The sequence below is a fragment of the Varanus komodoensis genome, unplaced genomic scaffold, assembly GCF_004798865.1.
Source record: "Varanus komodoensis strain SLA01 unplaced genomic scaffold, ASM479886v1 scaffold18_3, whole genome shotgun sequence".
NCBI lineage: Eukaryota > Metazoa > Chordata > Lepidosauria > Squamata > Varanidae > Varanus > Varanus komodoensis.
Genome location: NW_025335549.1, coordinates 10030443 through 10044146, shown reverse-complemented (window position 1 = coordinate 10044146; position 13704 = coordinate 10030443). Strand labels below are relative to the sequence as shown.

The 13704-nt window shown below is 54.9% G+C and overlaps 1 protein-coding gene across 5 annotated transcripts in view; it reads left to right on the top strand.

The window, feature by feature from the left end:
* Positions 1 to 13704, top strand: part of BCORL1 (BCL6 corepressor like 1) — a 43255-nt gene that overhangs the window by 14635 nt on the left and 14916 nt on the right. For 4 of the 5 annotated variants that reach the window (XM_044427546.1, XM_044427547.1, XM_044427550.1 and 1 more), the window contains 3 exons: positions 8331 to 8461; positions 10161 to 10251; positions 11100 to 13547. In XM_044427546.1, coding sequence (XP_044283481.1) covers positions 8376 to 8461; positions 10161 to 10251; positions 11100 to 13547 — 2625 coding nt within the window. In that variant the 5' untranslated portion in view covers positions 8331 to 8375. Of the gene's footprint in view, positions 1 to 561; positions 751 to 8330; positions 8462 to 10160; positions 10252 to 11099; positions 13548 to 13704 lie in introns of those variants that run through there. The other variant, XM_044427548.1, reaches the window with a different exon arrangement.

Sequence of the window (13704 nt, the reverse complement as noted above, 5' to 3'; positions counted from 1 at the left end):
GGCAGGGCGCGGGTGACAGCGGGCGCCGCCGCTCCGCCCGCGGGATGCCCGGCGGGAGGGCGCGATCGCGCTCCAGGAAGAAGGTTCACTTTCTCTTTTTCCTGCCTTCGCATCCGAAAGGGGGACTCGCTCCGGCGCGGCGTCCCGTCCGCCCCGCCCCGCCCCGCCCCGCTTTTCTTCGACGTCTCCTCTGCTCTGCTCTGCTCTGCTCTGCTCTGCTCTCCTCCGCCGCGGACGGGGCGGGTCGGCGCCCCAGCCACCCACCACCCACCACCCACCCACCCTCGCTGCGGTCTCCGGGGAGGAAAGTGTCCGCGTGCGGCAGCCCTCCCTCCGCACGTCGGGGGTGCGGGGCGCACCCCTTGCGTGGGCAGCCCTCGGGCCGCACCACGCCTCCCTGCTGGGAACGCTGCTCCTGGGCACGGGCGAGGGGCTCCTCCGGCGCCGGCCCCGCCGCGTGCGGGCGCTGCGGGCCGCTCTTCTGCGGAGAGGAAGCCCGAAGAAGGCCGGCTCCGCTGCGAAGGGCAGAGCCGCGGCTCGGTCCTTTCCCGTCCGGGGTGCCGCCGCAGCCGCCGCCTTTCTTTCTTTCCGCCCTTCCTTCCCCTACAGCCTCCCCCCACCCCCAGGCAGGAGACAAGGGCGATGCCCGTGACGGCCCCGAGGGGACGGGCAGCCTAGATCGCTTTGCGCGGGGGCTGCTAGGAGGGGAGGAAGCCGCGCCGCGCAAGCCCGGAGAAGGAATCACCGAAGGTTAGACGGTCGGAAAATAGAGAGGGGCCGCTGGCGGCGGAGCCGAGGAGCGCGGTCCGCCAGGAGGCCGATTTCCCTGAGCCTCGGCGGAGGTCCCACCAGGAGCTCGGGCGAGCGGGTGGGGGAAGGTCCTGCCTTTGCACGGACAACTTTTGCCCCGTTTGGAGACGGTGCGCGTTGCTTCTCGAGGAGCAGGGCTTGCGCCCGGGGGCGGGGGGAGGCCCTTTTTGTCGACGAGCGATGTCTGGTGGGTCGCAGCGCAGCGTGGGTCGGGAGAATGCTTGCTTATGGAGCACGAGCGTGGAGGGAAGAGCAGTGAGTCTTTTCGTGCTGGCTCCGAGTTGCCATTCCCTGACCAGGTGGATCGACGCTTGCTGCATAGGGACCCCTTGGTCTGCTGGCAGCCTCCTCTTGGCCGCTGCCAGGGTGGCCCCACGTGGGGAGGTCCGGGGAGAGTGGCTGAGTTTGTTTACTGCCGTGTAGCTTTTTATTCCGCCACAAAATCGGAAACTGGCCGTGGCAGCAGGGAGTGCAGAGATGGGACGTGTTTGGAGCCGAAATGGAGAGTGGTGGGGGCGAATGTTCTGTAGGGATTGTCATTTTTCGGACAGTCGCCGGCTTTGGGCATTCGAGGGGTGTGTGTGTGGAAGAGGTTCCCCCCTTCTTCCGAGGGGCTTGGCAGGAGCTTCTTCCCCGGGTTGGTAGGACTGCCCCTGTTTGTCTTCCTTTCCTTTTTTAAACGTGGTGCGTGTGAGCAGCTCCGGCAGGGCTCCACGGCGAGGCTTCCCCGTCAGGCTAGGCTGTGTTGTGCAGAGGAGTGAGTGCGGCTTCAGTGCCCCTGGGTGAAGTGGGGGCTCTCCCAGAGAGGATGGCTGCAAAGTTTGTGAGGCTTCGGTGGGGATGGGCCACCGTCTTTCATGCGTCTAGAGTGTGTCCCGCTTGCGACACGTTTAAAGGGTGAATGAGCAGGTGTGCAGGCAGAGATGGTCTCGGCTTTCATTATGTGCATACTTGCCGCATTAGCAATGCAAGGGAGGAAGAGGGGCTGGGTTTAAATGAGGACTTCCACTGTCGGCCTTGCACCCCAAATGCACATATTCCTTCGAAGCGGATTGGAAGTGGTTGCTGGAATTATTTGCAGACCGATTGATTCTGGCATTGCAGTGATAAGGCCTTCTCTAGGTACAGTGCTTTGCTTCCCCTGAGCGAGGAACTTTGCTCCTCCAGCCTAGGTGTGTAGAAGCTGAGCTGTGCTCTCTGTCTCCCAGAGTGATGATGAACTCTGTGCATATGCAGAGGTACTCTTTCTCATAGCACATTGGCAGTGCTGAATCTGCAGCTTCCTAAATCAGAATAGGAAGAAAATGACACCTTTGTAACTTTTCATGTAGCTCAAGTTTTGGGAATTTGTTAAGTGCACCTACATCGTAGTGGTTGTGTTGCTAGGAGTGGGTGGATTGGCTAGTGGTTCCAGAAGATATTACTGCCATATGTGAAAGATGGTTCAGGAGACTTGTTTATGCGCATTCTTTCTGTTTTTTGGAAATTTTAGGTTGGAAATAGACCTAATTCTTTCTTTATCTCAATGGCAGACCTGAAAACGTGGAAGCTATAAGAAATCTGCCTGACTTTCAACGGTTATCAGCAATTGGTTTTTTGGCCTTTCCCTCAGCAGGCAACGCATGTCAGCTTGCCTCTTCTGAGAACCAAAGATGATGTTTTCTTTAGTTTATTTATTTATTTTAAGCATTTTGTATCTGGCGCTTTACAGTGTCTCTGTGTTTTGGTGGTAGCCACTGAAGTTTTCAGACTTACACCAGCCACTGGCATTATTTCCACTGCATTATTTTTGTATGTGCTAAACTATTTGGGTTAGGGTGTAGATATATATATACTTTTGCTTCAGCAAAAATGTTTCAACAGCATTTAAGCCTATATTCTAAGGTTCTCTCTGCAGTGTAATATCTTTTCTGAGAATCTAGTTTAGGGTTAGGACTTTGGGAGACTGAGCTACAAAAGAAGTCCCCAATTTGAATCTTGCCTCAGCCTCGAACTTCTAAGCTAAAACAGCTGAAGAACCACAATTCCCATCATCCCTCACTTTACTGACTAGGGATGATAAGCAAAAACATCTGAAGGGCCACAAGTTGTCCACCCCTGCCTGAAGCAAACAGTCTTTCGGTCTGTCCTGTCCCCATCCTCAATGTGGGGATAATAATATTGGCCTACCTTACAGGTTTGTTGTAAGAGTTACTGAGATAATTGCATATGAAATACGTTGAACAAGCTAGAGTGGAGTTGTGAATATTTCACTACTCCTATCCTGTCTGATGCCAACTTGAATAGTTATTCTGCAGGAATGGTGGTTCTCTCACTCTGTGACTCTTAGAGACAAGTGGTTAGGAGAAGCATAAGCTGGGGAGCAGGGAACCACTACTAAATGCCCTGCTTGCTTTTTTCACCTTTCTTGCATCATTCCTCTGCCGCAAGTAGTGCTGTGGCTGACAGCTGCAATCGTGGTGCGTCATGGCCAGAAAAGTTTGTGCGTGTTGCTTTTGCAGAAGGGGTTTCTAATAGTTGGAAGGGTGAGATTGGAGGCCTGGGAGACAGTGTCATTAACTAGCTGGCTGAAGTGCAGTTGAAGGGTGGCATCACACTGGGAAACGACTGAGGATTGGTTACAATTTCTGTGCCCTGCTCTTTATTTTGGAGCTTCATTGCAGAAGAATAGCCTCTTCTTTACAAATATATGAACCAACCATAATCTTAGCCAACAGCTTCTAATCTCCCATTTCATATGTCTCTCTTAAAAAAAAAAGACACCCCCTCGTCACCCACTTAATAGTATTTTATTTCTTCCATCTGTCCTCTTGCAGGAGAGACCACCTGGGGCTCTGTGGGCAAGAATCTGGCTGCACATACACCCCCCCCCCACCCCCCGCTTTTCTAGGACTGGCTCTGGGCTCCTTTATTCAGAGATCCCAGCCCACTCCAGCTGCATGTGCTGTGAGACCCCTCCACCTGTTTGCCCCCTTCAGAATCTGTCTAGACCCCTCGGCTGAGAATCTACTGCATGGCATCTAGTGAGCTCAAGGGGCAGCAAACAGACTTGTGCAGAGTTAGAACTGAGGTGGGTCCCTTCCCCTGAGGACACTGAGGAGGAATTGCTGTGCACTTCTATGCATATGTACCAGGCTGAGTTCAGTAAGCCTTACACCCTGGTTCATGCATAGATTGGCACTTTACTATGTTAATTGAGGCCTTGGAAAATAATTTAAACTCTCAGGCCCTGGCACCTAAAGAAATAAATCCTCTTTCAGATGATTATGCCCTAGCACAGGGGTGGGAAACTTGTGTACCTCCTGATGTTTTGGCCTACAGTTCTCAGTATCCCATGCCATTGACTGTGCTGGCAAGGAATTACGGGAGTTGTAGGGCAAAACATGTTGATCCTTCCTGCCCCAGAATCAAACTTTTGTCCCTATTCTATTTATGCCAGGGGTCTCAAACTCGCGGCCCGCGGGCCAATTGCCGGGATGGGCGGGGCACGGGGAAGGGGCCCTGTGGCCTTCAAAGCGCCGGCGGTGCCCGGGCCGGCTGCGGGATGAGCGGCCCCCCACCACCGCGGTGGTGGAATACTTGATGCGGCCCAGCCTCACCCAGACTCTCCTTCCAGCGGCCCCCAGGTCAGTTGAGTTTGAGACCCCTGCTCTATGCCATTAACTTGAAGGTCAGATGTTGGTAGACATGAGTTAAGATCTTTGGAGACCCGTCATGCAATGGAGCAACTGTCCAGGAAGGTTGTGCGAGCTTCTTCCTTGGCAAGAAGTTAAAGAGATTGTCTCGGGGAAAAGGATGGTTTATCGTTATAGTTTACCACGTTGACATTTCTTTCTGTGTGTGCTTGAAGGAGCCCCAGGCAGTATACCTGGGGATTCCTTTTCACAGAGGGAGAGGGAGGAAGAATAACTAGCCCGGGGTCTCCCTTCGGGCATCGTATCTGAGCAAGGACTCAGACCACAGCTGGCACTCTGAGCGGCTACATCACTGCCTCGGGAGCGGGCTAGACCACCCTTCTCCTGCCTGACGCCCTCCAGACATGCTGGGCCATGGTGTCCATTGTTCTATTGTAGGGAGTGGCAGTCCAGCAGGCCACGAGATGCCCGACTGGAAGCTGCTTGATTGGGTGACCCACTGAGCTTCATCCAGTGTTAAGAGTCCAGGGACTTCCCGCCTCCGGGAAGAGGGGGAGGGAGGGAAGTGCAGAGTTTTGTTTATAGCACAAAAATGTGCCCTTCGTGCTTGTTTGCTGCATGGGGACCAAGCATTTTCCTTTGAGGAAGTGATTCTCTTTTAAGAAGTTATTCCATCTGTCCCCAAAACACTCAGCATGTTGTTGTAGCTGGGAGACTTCGAGTCCTTTGCTCCACCGCATGGGCATTGCCATTCAGAAGGATCTCTGGGCTGTGGTTCTGCCAGTACCACGGACACTTCTCTGATAGAGGCCATAACATTGCTGATGCGGGGGGCGGGGGAGCGGGTGGCAGCAGGCATCCATCCTTGCAAGCCTATAGCAAGTGTCCCAAACTCCTCCAATATCCAGCCTGCAAGTGGGGACTGAGACCGGGGAGAGCCAAGGCAGAATGGGGAGAACTCCCGCTCAGTTTCTGCCTTTTCCCTGCACCTCCAGCTTCTGTCCCTTAGACTTTGCCTTGAGACTTGGGTGGGCTGCCTGAAGAGATGAATCACACGAGGCGTTTCTCCGGATCTTACCTTGATACTAGCCCTGTTGCAGTTACAGCCTGAATGGGCACCTGCCTGCCCCTACAGCCTGCTGTTTGCATCTTCCCTAATCTTCAGGAAAGGGGTGAGCCCAGTCGCCTCTCTCTGCAGCAAAGCAAACCCTGCCTCCCATCTGCTAAGATTCAGATTAGCAAGCGCCAGTGTTTAGGAAGCTCCATCCACACCAGTCTTCCCCAGCCTTATACCTTCCATGTGCTTTGCATCATCCCTGACCTTTGGATTTTCTGGCTGAGGCTGATGGGAATTGTAGTCCAAAACATCTGGAAGCCTCCATGTATAAGAAGCTCTGCTCCGACAACAACAGTTTGTAAAGAGTTTCGAGCAGGAAGCTTTCCCAGCCCTGCCTAGAGACAACACGGACTGAAGCCCAGACGTTCTGCATGCAAATGCAGGGTTTCTGCCACTGAGCTATGGCCCCTTTCCGACTTGCAGAAGTGCCCCAGAAAAGTTTAGGTGCTCTGTGCTGCCATGCCCTGACCAGATCGTCAGGATAAGATACCGGAATCTTTTCCATGCTATTAACTCCCCACTCCAAGCTTAGTCTCTGGGGTCAGAAGTAGAACTGCAGATGATGATCCCACTGATCTTGCTTAGGGCAGGAATGAGGGACACGTGGCCTTCTAAATGCAGACAGACTACAGCTCCCACCAACCTTGGCTAGCATGGCCACTGATGTGGGAAGATAGCAGTTGTGATCAACATCTGAACTTGTTTCCCATCTTTGATTTAGTGAAAGACTAAGTGAGACACAGAAAGATACTAGCACTGCAGGTGTCATATCTTGAGTTATGTTCAGCTGAGGAAGTCCATCTCTCAGGAGTGGAGCAGCCCTCTAAAAAAGTGGGAGTTAAAGATAAATGGAAACGGGGGAGGAGGCAACCCCCCCCCGCAGTCTTCCGTACCACCCAAGTGAACAATTCCGTGAGTGGGGAGCGGGGGCTTTCAGTTACAGCTTCCTCTGCTTAGGATGCGATGCTCTGCACACTTAGTTCGGAATCAGTCCTCTTGGAATTGGGGGGATGTCTTTCCAAGTAAACCTGTGTTGACTCAAACTGCTTCCTACTGAAAGCATGTGTACTTTTTCCTGGTTGGGGACAGGTGAGAGGCTTTTCTGGAGGCATATCTTAAACGCCTGGAAAACACGTGTGGAAACTCACAGACCTGTCCCCCTCCCCGCTCCATTCCTTTTTCCCAGCTAGGGAACCATCCACATGTCTCTTCCTTAAAGGAGCAGATGCGCTTTAGGCTGATGCAAGGAGCGTCCCCCACACAACTGGCATCTGAGCAATACTGTGCGTCCGGGCAGCGGATGCGGCTCGTCTGCTACTGAGGAGGTTGGGGCATTTAGGTAGAAGGAAGCAAGGTACCTACCTGCTGCTTCTCCAGGCTGTTCCTCCTCACATCTGACTCTGCTTCAAGAGGGCCGGTCGCTTTGGCGAGCTTGGTCAGAGGCACTTGGGCAAATTCCTTTGTGGAATTCTCTCTGCTCCTGGCACCTCCCCCTCCGCTGCCTGTCCAGAAGGCAACTCCCCACGGCCTCCCTGGTACATGTTCTCTTACTGCTCGGATATGGGAGCGGAGATCGCTTTCCCTTGTTCCTCTCCCCCCACTCCCACCCCACACACACAAAACGTGAATCCCCCAATTCCTTTATCTTGGTTGGGAAGGATTCTGGCTCTCCCCTTTTCTGTATTCCCTGGGAATGCTTCTGTCTGGCTCATTTCCCACATCCTCCCTGAGAAAGGAGAACAAGAATGCTTTCAACAATGTCCATTTCTGTTGCTGCATCCTTCGAGGGCCCTCCGTGCCTCTGCCGTTGACCCCGTCTTTCCTTGCCCAGCCGGCAAATGCGTGTACCTCTGCTCCTGGCTTCTTTCGCCGTGCGTCCAAGGGGGTCCTGCCTCTGTCTGCCCCAAGCGTCTCCTCCTGCAGCCCCCTTCATTCCACGAGGCATCCACTCTCTTCCACCCTAGAGATCTCACAGGTGCTTCTCCTGAGGTGGCTTGGTTAGGAACTCGATGCAATATACACTGTTCTTCCTCCCTAAAAACAGCCTTCCGAAGTAGGTAAGGCTGAAAGGAAGTGCCTGGATTAGGGATACCCCATGAACTGCATGGCTGAGTGGCCTTTTGGAACCTGGGTCTCCCTGTCCTGGTTTTACATGTTAACCCGTGTGCCACCTTGGCGTTCACTCGGCTGCAGATCCCTTTCAGTGTTGCGTCTATGCTAGCTGCTCCTCATAAGAAGGCACATTACCCTCCTTTTTGGTTTGGTCTGAATGTCCTTAATCTCTTTCCAGAGTGACCCCAAACTAGAAATCTGGCAGCTTGTGTCTTGCACAGCTGTCGTAGGAGCCGCTTCTGCATTTAGCTGCCTGACAACATGTCAGTGGCTAAAGAAACACAGCTTTTTTTCTGGAGAAGAATTCAGCTGGAGGTGTTTCTGTCCAAATGGGGCGAAAGACTTCCCTGGACCTGTTCTGGCCCAGAGGGGGCTAGGCCAAGGGGGCAGCATTGGTTCCTCCGCGGTGCTGTTCTTGCCGCTCGCCTTTCGTGTTTAGCAGCATCGCAACACAACTGGGGGTGGATGTGGATGCCTTCGCCCCACCCCAGTCCAACACACGTGCCCGCATGCGCGCGCGCGCACACACACACACACACACACACACACATTTGGCTCTTTCGCTGTGCAAACTGTCCCACAGACACGCTATGAAGAAGAACGAAAATGGCCAGCAGTGGACCTGACTTTAATGCTGTGTGGCTTGGCTTTTGCAGGCGGAGCCCGAGACGAGCAGGCCTGGTTGCTGCTGAGTGGCTGTCATGATATCCGCAGCACCTCTTTACAGCGGGGTGCACAACTGGACCGGCGCTGAGCGCATTCGCATGTGCGGCCTCAACGAAGAGAGGTGAGGTGCGTGCGTGCGTGCGGCCTCCCCGTGCCCAGAGAAGGGCTCAGGCAGCTGCCCCGTGAGGTGGGCTTCCAGAGCTGGGAGGGGGCATTCTTCCATTTGTGAAAAACACTCCCTTCTCCCCTTACTTCAGCCTAAGTCACTCGGTTGGAAGCTGGAAGAAGATCCTACATAATTCCTGTAGCCTGGGCCTTTCAGTTTTGAAATCAGCATGTTTAATTTTGGGGTGTTGTGAGTTTTGTTTCATTGTCCCTTTTGATTTTATGGTGTTTACTTGTATGCTAATTATTTTTAGGTTTGTTTATTGCCTAGTGAACTTTATGCTATGAATCTGCATGCAGCTCTTGTGAATAAAAAGGACACATTTCAGCCTGCTAAGGGTTTGATCCCCCATTCCTGGTGTAATCAGTTTTAATCATTGTTCCCTTTGATAGATGTGGACAGCTTTATTGAATAATACTAGTGCTACTACTAATGAAAATTATTACTCACCCTCCAGAGAACTCAGAGTTCTTCTCCACTGATCTATCTTTATCTTCCCAACAACCCTGTTAGGCAGGCAGAGTCTATGACTGGCCCGTGTTCACCCAGGGAGCTTCATGACTGACTGGGAATTCAAACTTAGGGGCTTCCAGTTTGACATGGTAACCCCTCCACTGTATGGTAGCGATGGTGGTTTATTTAAATTACTGACTCTGGCAAACATATGCTTCATCGTGTCTTTAGAATGAACTGGCATGGTCAGTGTTAATATATTAAACTGTGGGTTTAAAAATGTTACAGTCCAAGTTTTTTAAGATGGAAAAACTCAGGTTCTGAATGTTTAAATTTTTTCAGTGCTCTGAATTTCAGGAGGAGTTGCTTCCCCTGCAGCCCCTGTGTTCACACCTGTGGCAAAAGGGGCAGAAACAGACTTAGGGTGGTTTAGCCGTCTCTCAAGGTCCACCATATGTCTATGAAGAAGGAGAACTGGTTCTGTTCTCCCTCTCCCCATCCCAATGTCAGGGTGGGGGTACTTCCACAACAGGCAGATGGGATGCGGGAGTAGAGACCTGAGAGGCGGTGATAACAAAGAGGGGAGAGCAGCTTATGTGAGAGAAAAGCTAGGGGTTCCTTTTTCAAGATTCCCAATCCTGGGTCTCTTCATTTCCTTACTCACACCAGCTCTGCCCAAAATCTGCTAACTCAGATTCTGCTAACTCAGAATCTGCTTTTGCCATTTTTGGTTGTGGACCCAAAGGGGGTTTAAATGTGCTGAAGCAAGCCAGGGTTTTAAAGGTAGCTTTAAACTATTACGCGTGTTCCCATTCACCCAAAGTGTTTTGATTTTGCATTTCTGATGTACAAGCAATAAACATCAACGGTACTGTATGATCAGACTTGCATAACTTCATATCTTGGTTTGAAAACTGGCATCTAGTCCTGGCTTGTCTGAGCACACCGAGCTGTAATCCCAGGTTCGGACGCTAGGGAAAGATACTTTTTTATAGTTTGTTTACCCACTCTGGACAAAAGAGGTCAGCAAAGACCTTGCTATGTACATTTGCTAGCTACAACGATGTGAGGGCCGTTAGGAGATTATGTGTATTCTGAGTGGGGTGGTGGTACACTTTAGATTGTCACATTCAGCTGTACATCTGGCAAACTTAAGACAACATTTCTAGTTCTCACTGGTTTTCTCTTTTTTCTGCAACAGGAGAGCCCCGCTTTCTGATGAAGAATCTAGCACTGGCAGTTCCCAGCATCTGGGCTCCTCTGAGTTCTGTGTTGGTAAAAGCTTTTCCAAGGTGAGGGCAGGTGGTGGCTGCAGCCTTGCTTAAAAAAGGAAGACTTGGCCTTCACTGGATCTTTAGCCACCTAGTTAGCTTGCTGTTTTACCAGGAAGACTGTCGGCCTGGACCATTGTGCAGTGAAAACTTGTGGAATGGGATCATGGCTGCAGACTTAGATGGCTTTCAGGGGAGATTCGCAAAGGAGAGTTGTGGAGGCAGGCCAGATCTGTCCATGGCTATTGGCCATTGATCATCTCTCTCCGGCAAAACAGGTGCAGAGAATCCTGACTTCAAGTATAGGCTCATTGGACCAGAGACTCAGGAAGGAAGGGATCTTGGCATTGTGGTGGACAGCTCCATGAAAATGTCGGCTCCCTGTGCAGCTGCCGTGAAAAAGGCAAACACCATGATAGGCATAATTGGGAAAAGGAGTGAAAATAAAACTGCCAGGACGATACTTTCCTGGTGGATTATTGAATGAATCCATCTGCTATAGGCAGTCTGTGTGAATGCCACATGTTGGGGTCAGCCTGGGGCCTTTGAACGGAGTTTATTTGTTTAAAGGACTTTTAATCTCTTCTCAGCCAACACAGGCAGGCAGAGCAGCTTACAGCCAGTAGGCGTACAATCTAAAAAAGGCATGATACACGAGGAGCAAGGAATGGGATGGAAGAAGAAGAAGAAATGATCCTGTAGGGCAGGGATGTTTGTATGGTTATCTTGAGCTAAAGTTGTGCAGCAGGTGAAAAGGAACTGGTGGTCCTCTGGTGGACTCTTGTCTTTCCTGTAAGCTCGCTGGGTGTCCGTAGGTCTCCGGCATACACGGTGAGGGATGTGATCCTGACCTTCTCCCGTCGTTGCAGGTGGAGCTCACTGCAGTTTCGAGTAGTGGCAGCAGCGCCCCAGGGTTTGAGGCAGAGGGCATAGTGGAGAAGGAACTTGGGCCCCAGCCGGAGGAGCAGTCCCGTGAGCCGGACTTCAGCGGGAAGGCCTTGAAGGGCGGTGATGCCAACCCAGGCGAGAGCAGAGAGGCTGGACCTGCGAAGCCGGAGAGCAGTGGCCCGGACTGTATGTGGCCCTCTGCTAAGGAGGCGGTGGACGTCAGCCCTGCTTGCCCAAAGGCACTGGAGACTGAGCATGCCGGGAGAGAAAAGAGCGCCCCGGCTGCCACCACAACCCCGGCCGTGGCTGCCACTGCCGCCGCCGCCACCACTGCCGCCGCCACCAGCTGCAGTGCACTGACCTCCACTCCGGCCACCTTCACCTTGAAAAGTGTTTGTTTCTCGACATCTCAGGCCCCCGCTATGCAAAAAATGGCCCTTTCCTTCCCCCCTGGAGCAGTCCTCGCCCCCAGCCAGCCTCTGGTTTATCTCCCGCCTCTTCCAAACCCCCTTGGGGTCTCCTCCACGCTCACCTTGCCTGTGTTGCCCCCCTTCCAGCAGGACCCCTGCTTGCCCGGCCTCCTTGCCTCCTCCGAGCTGCGCACGTACCCTTACGCCTTCTCTGTGACCAGGCCGCTGCCCGCGGAACCCAAAGCGGCCTCCGTGGAGGCGAGCCCGCTGAACTGCCCTCCCTCCTCCGGAGAGAAGGCCGCCCCTGCACCCACCGGCCCCTCCCCGGCTGCCAATGGCCCAGACCTTTCCTCCAGCGCCCCGGCGGCGGCTTTGGCAGCACCCTGCACCAGCACGGTCCCCACGCCAGGGGCCACCAGTGTCCACACCAGAGCTCCGGTGGCGGCCGTCCCAGAACAGCTGGCCACCGGGGTCCTGGCCTCCATCTCGCCACTGAAATCTCCCCCCCAGTTGGAGCGAGAGATGGTCACGGCCTCCCCCGAGTGCAGCGAGATGCCCCTCGACCTCTCCTCCAAGTCCAACCGCCAGAAGTTGCCTCCACCCAGCCAGCGCAAGACACCCCCCATGCCCATCCTGACCCCCGTGCACACCACCGGCAAAGCCCTGCTCACCACTGTCCTTTCCAAGTCCCAGCGGGTGGCCCAGGCGGTGGGCAATCCGCCAGCTGCCACCGCCGCCGCCTCACCCTTTGTCATCTTCCCAGACTTCTTGCGCAACGGGGAGCAGGCCTCCTGGGTGAAGAACTCGACCGCCCTCATCAACGCCATCCCAGGCACCTACGTCGGGGTGGCCAACCCAGTGCCGGCCTCCGTACTGCTGGGCAAGGAGTCCAGTGCCAGCTTTGGCAGGGACTCCCGCCACCTCCCCAAGCAGGAGCCCATTTCCATTGTTGACCAGGGGGAGCCCCGGAGTGCCGCACCCCCCGCTGGGAAGAAGAGCAGCACAGAGGGGCAGCCAGAGTGCCCCAAGCAGCTTCACCATGGCCGTGGCACCCCGGGCCCCCCCATCCGCCCTTCCAAAGAGCTGTCCCTTTGGAGCCCCGCTCAGGGGAGCACCTACCCTCGCTGTTCCCTCAATGGGAAGCCCGCCAGCCCCCAGCTGCTGCCCGTGGGGTGGTCCCATTATCACCCCGGGCCCATGCTCTCCATCGGCATCTCTGCAGCCGGGCAGCTGCCCCCCAGTCAAGTGGGGCTCCCCAAGCCGGTTGGCGCGGGCGAGCCAGCCGTGTTCCCCGCCGTGCAGCCAGCGGAGCCTGCCACGGTGGCCCAGAAGGGCCCGGACACCCCCTCGCAGGGCAAGGGCTGCAAGGCAGCCCTGCCCAACACGGCGAGCCCTCTGTGCACCTCCCCGGCACTGCAGACCAACCTCCCCGATGCCCGGGGCCCCAAGGGTCTTGCTCCCAGCTATGGCTCCGAGAGGTCGGAGACTGACTCGGCAGCCGAGACTGCCCCCCAGCCTGAGGCGCCCCCCGAGGGCTGCAGTCGCAAGTGTCCTGGGGACACCAAGCCGAAGAGTCAGTTCCTGACCGCCTACCTGTCCCATGGCCTTCCTCTGGCTAGCCAGCCGAGTGCGCGGACCGCCTCCGAGCCGGCCTCCCCGGCGGACAGCCACTGCAAGGACCAGAGGTGCGCCCCGTCCCGGAACCAGCTGCAGGCGGAGGTCCCTCCCCGCACCGTGCATCAGGTGGACCTCAGCCGGGTGAAGAAAGAGCGGGTGGAGCCAGAGGTGCCCTTCGCCGCCTCTGCCTGCCTGCTTGCCAGGGCTGCCTCGAGAGACCCCCCGAAGGCACGGCTTAAGGGGGTGGCTCACATCAAGGTGGAGGGGGGCTTTCCTTGCAAGGCCAAGCGGCAGCATGACGGGCCGGACCGGCCTGCTCACAAGAAGATGAAGTGCCGGGGTGCTGCTGAGGAGTCCATCCCTCTCTGCAAGCCGAACAGCCAGAACCCGCATGCTCGCAAGGTGGGTGGCACGGCCGGTGGGGGGACTCGGAGCCCCTCCAGGGGGGAGAAGTGGCTGGGGGTGGACTGAGGGTTGGGGGCCTCCCATGAGGACTGCTGAGTACCTTCCCCTTCCCTAACTACTAAGGAACACATGGAAGATTAATAGCGCCTGCTTG